At 45.2% G+C, this 9057-nt stretch overlaps 1 protein-coding gene across 1 annotated transcript; it reads right to left on the bottom strand.

The window, feature by feature from the left end:
* Nucleotides 1–3982: 3982 nt before the first annotated feature.
* LOC133923407 (uncharacterized) lies at nucleotides 3983–6798 on the bottom strand. Its single transcript, XM_062368719.1, has 2 exons — nucleotides 6252–6798; nucleotides 3983–6002 (listed from the first exon to the last, which is right to left on the bottom strand). Exons 1-2 carry the CDS (start codon nucleotides 6446–6448, stop codon nucleotides 3983–3985), a joined length of 2217 nt encoding a protein of 738 aa, XP_062224703.1. The 5' UTR covers nucleotides 6449–6798.
* Nucleotides 6799–9057: the final 2259 nt, after the last annotated feature.

Here is a 9057-nt window from a genome sequence, read left to right as displayed (position 1 = left end):
GTAGCGGGTGGGAGAGGGAAATGACTTGGGCGGAGGAGGGCGCGCGGGGGCTGAAATATATACATAAAGGTCATCGGTGGACATCTTCCCCGCTGAAATGCCTCGGAGGTAACGTTTTCTCCCTTGTGCAATCGAACTGTTTGTCCATGTTTCGGTACGGGTGCTTCCTGGGAAGGAAACATCAATGCTGCATGTACACTATTTTCTTTGAGTTGTTCAACCTCAAACTGCATGTGTCATCTAAGCAATGGGGGCAAACTTCACCTTTTCTTTTGCTCTGACCTGACAAGTTACGAAGTGCTGGTAGATCATTGATGGTGACGAACAACATGGCGTGCAAGGTAAAGTACTCTTGCTTGTACTGATCCCAAACCTCGACGCCTTCCGACCAGAGTTTCTTAAGATCATCGACTAAAGGCCTGAGGTACACATCGATATCGTTGCCAGGTTGTTTCGATCCTGATATCAAGATCGACAACATAATGTATTTCCGCTTGTTACAAAGCCAGGGTGGAAAGTTGTAGATCGACAATACAACAGGCCACACGGCTTATGAACCGGCAGTGATGCCCATGAGGAACTGGCAGTGATGGACCGGCATAAAAGGCTGGTTATGTAGTAGTGGTGCTATGTGAGGTTACCAAATGGATTCATGCCATTTATGCTCATAACAAACTTAACATTTCTCAATTCTTCAGTGAACCAACCAAATGTGGAATCAACGATTTTCCACTGAGCGGAATCCTCCGGGTGCCGTATCATTGTGTTGTTCTTACGACCCTCCCTATACCAACGCACCAATTAGGCCTCCTTTCTGTTGGCAAACAGACACTTCAGACGGGAAATTATAGGAAAATACCACACCACCTTTCTAGGAGGCTCTTTACTTTTCTTGCCTCCATCCCCGTCAACACCGTCATTTCTACGCTTATATCGATGGGTTCCACAAATAGGGTATTGATACAGCTCTGCATACTCTCCACGAAACAAGATACAATCCTGCTTACATGTATGTATTTTTTCTATTTCCAATCCTAAATGACAAATTATCTTATTCGCGTCATAGACGCCCTCAGGCACCAATTTTCCCTCCAGTAGCACGTCCCTTAGCAGATCCAGCAATACTTTGAAACTCTTGTCGGTCCAACTATGAGTTGCCTTCAGCTGTAGAAGCTTTAGATTTCCAAATATCCGCGTATACTTCTCCTTACAATTGGGATAAATGGGCGTCTTGGAATCCCGTACAAATTCCTGAAATTTAGCAAACTCACCATTTGTATACTCATCATGCCGCTAGACATCCCGCACCATCTGGTCCACATTCTCCACAAAATTCTCGATATCATTATCATTGAAATCTAATATGTCCTCATCCCTAAGATTATGATCCATTTCACCAGGTATAAGTCCTTGATCCACACTGTCGGTATGAAGGGCCCGATCCATCTCTCCCTCGTTAAGGCCTTCCTCGCCATGTTTGTTCTAACATGTATAATTCTATTTAAATCCACGCATGACCAAATGTGCATGGATATTGTCTAATTTCGGGAACTTCTTATCATTCCTGCAGTTGTGACATGGACAATACATTGTTGTTTTACCACAATCTTTCATATCCGCCAAGGCAGCACTTATGAAATGCTTTACCCCGCTCAGGTACTCCGGACAAGTTCAGATCTCAAGATACATCCAACTTCTGTCCGTCATCTACAATTAATGTAAAAACATTCATTATTCATTAACAATTACCTTAATTTCGTGGTTAAGCATGCGATTAAAAATTTCATACAAATACACTAGATCTGTGGCATCTCGCGGTAGATCAGGCAAACCTAGTATCAAATCTAACATAAATACAACTCATTTGTACTAAGATTTTGGATAAAGATGCAAAATGGCCGATTACAACTCAAAGCACAACAAATATACCAAATAAGGATTAGAGGAGGAGGAAAGAGGGAGATACAAACCTTCAAAGATCTAGCACCAATTCAAACTTCAAATCAACAAGATATTAGAAAATCTCTAGCGGAGCTGGTGAAAATCGCCAGTACAGCACTGTGCAGTAACTCTTCGCCCGCACAATAACTGGCGAGCTCTTAAAATAGATCCATGTAATAAGTGACGGGTGATAAGATTACCCGTCACTTATTACTTGTCATTTATTACTTGTCATATTACGACCCGTCACTTATGATTGGTCCAAAGAGATCTATCACCTATGCCAAGTCATAAGTGACGGGTCATGACACGACCTATCACTTATGACTGGTGCAGGGAGACCCGTCACTTATGACTAGGTCATAAGTGACGGTTGTAGTAATTACCCGTCACTTATGTGATAAAATAACGGGTAGTATTATGTTCCGTCACCTATTACCTGATATCTGTGACGGGTCTATACCCGGTCCTGACTCGAGGAGATATAAGTGACCGGTTGTGTAATGACTAGTCACTAAATTATGTCTCTTTTATCCATTTTTCATATAGTATTTACACATATTGTAATATGGAGTATTATGATTTCACCAACATATTGTGGATGTTCTTCAATGTATTGCACATATACAAAATACGGAGTACTATGATTTCGGCTAGGTTTTGGCTCCTACAATTCGTCTATCATGTATGACCTCGAAGCCAAGTAGATGAATTGTTCGTTGCACCCTGGTCTGTTTGTTCTAACTTGTACACAGGATATTGTCTATTTGATCTAAAGAAGAAGTTCACTTTACTCTCCTAAAGTTTGCTCGTAGTCCAATTAGCCCATAATTTTTTTTTTGGTTTGCTTAATCCTTGGTTTGCCTAAAGCAAGTTACTATTCACATGTTGATGGTTTTGGATCCCCATTTTGTCCCAGTAGACTCTTTTCTGATAATAACTTTTTTAGAAGTTGTCAGCTAAAAAGTTAAAAATTTATTGTAAAAATTAACAGCTAAAATTCAAAAACAGTTTTTAAAAAAATCAAAAATATAATTTTTAAAAAAACCAAAAATAGAAGCAGCAAACAAACAAACCTTAATTAAACATGCACCATGACGTCATTTAATTAAACATGCAGCTGCGGTTGTCCTCTATGGCTCTTGTAAAAGTGTAGCCTGTGGAATGTTCTTGTTCTATGTATGACATAACCACTTTATTGATTTTAGAGAACCTGATGACCTGCATGTACGAATTTGACATTCCATAAAATTTACTACAAGGATATGGCACTAGAGTATTATTAGTACAATGATATGGATAGTTTAAGGGTATAACTGAAATCATGAATTTTTTTTGAGTGCCTGGGAATACCCGGTCAACGCTCTTACTGGATCCGCCAGTGATCTTAAAGATGTGAGTCCATAACAACCCAAGCAAACACAAGCCAAAACATTTAATCTACAATAAGTAGAAGAAATTATGAGTTTTTGACAGGATTTAAGGGCAATAAAACCTGTCGCATTAGACATTTTTGTATAGGACAATAATCCGATAATTTAGGGCTCGAGTTACTTGCGGAAGTTCTGCTTATACAATTTAGGGCTTGATTTATATTGTTCTTGATACGGCGCACTCTAGTGCCGTATTTCACAATATTAGATCTAGATCCAAGGGATGCAATGTTTAAACAGAGGTATCATGATGTAACAAGTGGTACAGTCGTACAGAGAGCCTAACACATTCTATATATGTGTGTGATGACTTAATCTTGTTGCAACACAACGGACAACATTCTGGCAAGAGGCAAAATGAGAACTGAGAGGACTTAGCGTTGGTTCTACAGCAAGAAACACAAGTACATCAATGGATGTGAGATGGAACAACTATTTGGGATTGATCGATTCATCTGGCCTAATCCTGGGTTCATCCGGCCGCAATGGCAGTGAAGCTCCATAAGCACAACGAGATCAGAGGAAGCGTCCCTACCAAGATGAAGGGGACGGCCGCAACGGCAGTGAGGCTGCTGGGTGCCTTCTCCAAGGAGCGCCCACAGCAGCGATTAACGACTGTAGGGAGAAGCTTGGTGAAGGTGCTCGATCATAAGCCACAGGACGGTGGTCAACTCACCACCATCGCTGAGCTGCTTGGCATGGTACTCCCTGCTGCATCGGTTGGCTGCGTAGACCAAAAAATCTGCCCAAACCTCAAGGAGTAGCTTCAACGACCTGCTTGTCTCCATGTCGTGCAACGTTTCGGCGATGGAAGTTGCATGAGAAAGACGAAGAGCTTTGGAGCTTGTGCACGGTGGATGCTTGTCAAATACGATGATGGCAAACTTCTGCTGTCCCTGCAGCATCAGCCTTGAGTCAGAATTGGGGCCGTTACGCAGGCGGAATAAATCCTTGAGCATAGTAAACAAGCCCTTTCTGGGATGGGGAGTTCCGCGCTCAGCCTCGACCAACTTCTCGCATGTTTTCTGGTACAACTTATATTGAGAAAGGCCTGGTAGCATGTATGGGCGCTCCACGAGGAGAAACATCATGTAGTTGGACATTGCCCTGACTGCCTTCACTGCTTCCAGTTCATTTTTTACTGCACTGCAGGCGAGGAAAATGTCCGTGGCGATGTGCCAGACGATGATGCCCTCCTGGAACTCATCCCCGCTAAGGTTAATAAGGTAACCGACTTCTTTATAACGCCGCAATGGTCTCTCAGTCCACTTTTTCCGAATTACGCCTACCTTATTGACCTCCTCCTTATTGGACTTCTCATCCTGGGGCGAATGCAATCGGTCTATATATTCGTTCACCTCGTCCTTGATCCTCTTTGAAATCTGGGTTTTCCCAGAATAGTGCTTTCTGTCCCACCACTCCTTGAATCCTAACATCTTAGCGAGCCTTCCAAGTAGAGGTCCACCCGGCTTATCACAATGTCTGCAAAAGTGCAACATATTGTATTGCCCCATTGTGCCGGACCACCTCCTCGCTGATCTACTGCTTCTTCTAGTGGTCTTCCTGACAAGCAAGCTAAGAGATACACGCGCACGACGAAGCCGGTCCCACCTTCCATTGCACAAGAGGGTTTGTCGAAGCCAGCAACACCGCGTGGCACACAAGTAAGCAAATGTCCACGTTGACCCCAGTGCGTTCAGAAGAGATGTTGTCTCTAGGAGCAAGGCACCAACCAGCAAGACATATGTGACCACAACATCAACTGTGCTATGACCATCTTTGCTGCTGAAGTAGAATAAGAGGAGCGAGGCGGCAACGGCGAGCGGTGAGAAGAGCCGGATGCAGTAGCCATACCAGGTGTGAATCACTGCCGCCTTGGTATACAGGATGTCATACATGAGGGAGAGCTCCATCTCCATCAACAACCACATATGGCTAGATCGTTTCCTCCCAAGCTTCTCGGAGGTGTCGACCGAAGAATCAACTATGGCACGCTTGCAGATGTGGAATGACGTGTGAGCTCTCCGCAACTGGAATTCTTCTTTGCCCAACCCCTGATCCTGTGGGTGAAAGTGAGTATGTTTGGCGGGTGGTTGCTTCTTGAGAGAGCCCCGGATGCTATCCATGTTGCCACGCCTGAGCGCCCATGTCCTCTCGCCATACTTTACAACACCGACTGCGAACATCAAGATGGAGGCCAGCACAACCAAGGAGCCATTGCCGGCGATGTGCTTGTAGAGCACATAAGCAGTTCCGAGGACCTGCACGGTGAGAGTCTGGAGGTGGCGCAGCCACAGCTCGTTGTCCTGGAGCGAATACGCCGTGATGTTGTCCGGGCCACCGAGGTGCAGGAGGAGGAAGGGTGCCCAGAATGCCACGAGTTGGTGCCTGTCTGCCGTGGCGCTGAGGGACAGGTGCCCGATGGTATATATCGCGGTCGAGTCGGCCAGCAGGTAGGCAAGCCAGAGGAGGAGCTTCAGCACGAGGGAAGCTTCACCCCTTCGGATCCCCGCGAGGAGGAGGAGGACAACCTGAAGCGCGAGGCTCAAAAGCACCAGGATCTGGATCGCCCAATGGTTCCAGAGGTCTAGCGGATTCACAGCCATTGCTCCTGCAATATTAATCCACCTGTTTGACGGAACCAACTTATTACTTATGTGAAGTTGTAACCTGGAAGAAACTAAGCAACAACCCATGAATCCACACGGAGCACATAATTTCAAGATAACAAAACTGATTTTGCTCATGTAGATATGCGCGCACTCATGATTAATATATATTGATAATTAATGATCTAAATTTTGTTAAAGTTAATAAAAGTATATATGATTGTGGTGTAAAATATGCGGCTAAATTAAATGCCACGGATATACGTACCGGGTAGTCAGGTAATTCAAGATCGTGTAGAGGAGGGGACGGCTGGCAGCGAGTAACTGAAGCCAGGAACGTGATGCCACAGACTTCAGGATGAGTTCAGGCGACAGAACCAGTCCGGCAGGCCCAGCTCGCCGACTGCTCGTCAAGAGGAGGGCGCACGCTCGCGCTACTGCTCTAGTAGTAACATAAATATACATTAGTTTCAGACTGAAGACAGGAAAATACAAAAGAAGAAGGGCCCAGCTATAGTGTGACGTATCAACGGTCGCAGGTGAGAGGATTATTCTGTCAGATTACATTGGTGAAGGGGAACGAAATCCCCTTGATTCGATTCTGTGTCACAATTGGGGGCGTAGAGAAATTTGGGTTCGGCGGTGGTTGGAGGTGGGTTCCTGGCACAACAGCAGAGACAGTGCATCGGTTGGCTGCGCAAACGGAAGAGTGGCCGCGGTTGGGAATCGGTGGTCCAGCTGCTCCAACGCCACCGTTGTGTTTTGCGGGCATCTTCTCCGCTCAACCAATGGAGCATGGGCGGGCTGGGGAGCGATTCAAGCAAGGGCAGCGCGGTGTAAGGGTGGAAATGGATGGTTGGATATCCGAATTATCCGATATAAGTATCCGTTAGAATACGAATATGGATATCTGTATTTGTATTCATTTTTAAATGGATATTAAAATGGATACATCCGAAATCGTTTTCGAGATTTAGATTCAAATGTGGATATCCGAATTCGAGATATATTCGATTCGTATCTGTATCCGCCAACCAGGGAACCAAATTTTACTAAAGTTTTAGAAATTTTAGAGGTAAGCGAAATTCCGGCCCAATCAAATTGGAACAAATTTCAGTCATATTTGATCAAATTTCAGTCATATTTGATCAAATTTTATCAAATTCCAGTCAAATTTGGCCAAAAGTTTAAATTTTTGACATGAATTTCGAACCAAATTTCTAAAATTCTATCCCAATCAAATTTCGGTCCTCGCCCCGCCGTCGACGCCGCCTACCGCGGTCCTCCACCGCTTGGCCGGCGGCGCCCTCGCCGCCTGGCCTCAGCCGCCCCCTCCCCCCCCTCCCGGCCACCTCCGCCTCGCCGGCCGCCGCCCCCGGACCTCCCTCTAGGCCCGCCAGGCACTCCACCTGCGAACCTGAATCCTAACCCTAACCCGGACCTCCCTCGCCGGCAGCGACCAACTCGGATATGGACAAGCGCGCCGCGACTTGGGAGTTGGGAAGTCGCGTGCGCGCTCGTTTCAGGATTTTCACTAAGAAACACCAAGGTTACAGGGGTCCCCCGCAGCGCCCTCAACTTCAAGGTGCTGTTGCAGGACCACCACCTCATGGCGGGCAAGGTGTTCATCTTCAGACCCAGAGCTGTGGCGCAAATGTTCAGCAGGGGAGGACAATGGGGCTGCAACAAAACCAGACAAGTCAAGGTATGCCCCAGGGCCCTCCTGCTTTCGGTAGGTTTGAGCATCAGAACCGTAGGGTTCCTCAGAATCGGAATCAGTTTGATCGTAACTATAATAAAAGTATAGGCCAGTTCAAAAAGAGGATAATTGCAACTCTGCATTTTCTAGCTGTGCTCCTGTGGGTGCCATAGGTATGCATGAGAAGACCAGTAATCTCAATGTGATGAGCACTAGCAGGGCTGGGCAAGTTGAAAGAGGGATAGTGTTAGAAGACAAACAAAAGGAGGTTGCTGAGGACGCAATCGAGGAAGCAGCTAGTACTGGAATTAAAGGTCAGTGTTTTAGATGTGATGAACCTGGACATGGAATTAGAGTGTAAGAAATCTGTGTTCTGTACTATATGTGGTAAAGATACACATGTTACTGAGAGGTGTGTGTGGCCATCGCAAGCTAAGCCAGTTGCCAAATTGGTTGGTTGGGCTGTCCCTGGTGGGAGTTTCTTTGTTGCTACTTTTGATAATAGAATCCTCATAAAAGAATGCCAAACCATCAACAATCAACAAGACGATGAATGTGCTGGCTCTGGTGGAAGTCCTAGATGGTGATATATCAGCTGGTGACCTTGAAAAAGACTTTGAGCTAATGTTTAACTGGAACTGGAAATGGAAAGCTGTGGAACATGATGTGGGGAAGTTTCCGATGAAATTTCCTAATCCTGAAAGAATCGAGGAACTCCACAAGTATACAAAGCTTTTTCTCATTACCTCCGGTGCATCAGTTAAGGTGTCCATGTGGTCAAGTCAAGCGATGACTAAAGGGAAACTACACACTATATGGGTAAGAGCATCAAATTTGCCTGATGACTTGAAAAACTACCATGGTCTGAATGAGGTGGGATCTATGCTAGGAGCAGTTGAAGAAATAGACATGGAAAGTGTCAGGGAACTTGACATGGTCAGAATTAAGGTGCTGGTGAAGAGTATTCAGGCCATTCCTCAGTCAGCTGAACTAACAGTAAAGTCTTTCATATATGACATTTACTTCCAGGTTGAGCATGTAGTGGAGCTTGGATATATGCTAAAAGATGGGAATTACAAAAGACCCGCAGAAGGAGGAAAGGAAGACAAGGAAAATTCAAGTAACCTTGATAAGTCTAAAGAGGGAGATAAGCAGAACAGAGTAGCAAAAAAGATGACCCACAAGGTGATAGAAGCCCCAAGAGACTAAGGAATAATATAGCTACATCTTTGGAGATAATGGGAGAAGCTAGGAAGAGCACAATAGGCTAACATTGCCTCTGTAATCACAGAACCAGGATACTCAGGATAAGGGAGGCCCTACAGAGATTATAAGGAAACAAAAACAGATCGAGATGGATAGAGCCATGGCAACT

The sequence above is a fragment of the Phragmites australis genome, chromosome 7 (genome assembly GCF_958298935.1).
Source record: "Phragmites australis chromosome 7, lpPhrAust1.1, whole genome shotgun sequence".
Lineage (NCBI taxonomy): Eukaryota > Viridiplantae > Streptophyta > Magnoliopsida > Poales > Poaceae > Phragmites > Phragmites australis.
The sequence above is the reverse complement of the archived record's forward strand: the minus strand, read 5'-3'. Positions and strand labels throughout refer to the sequence as shown.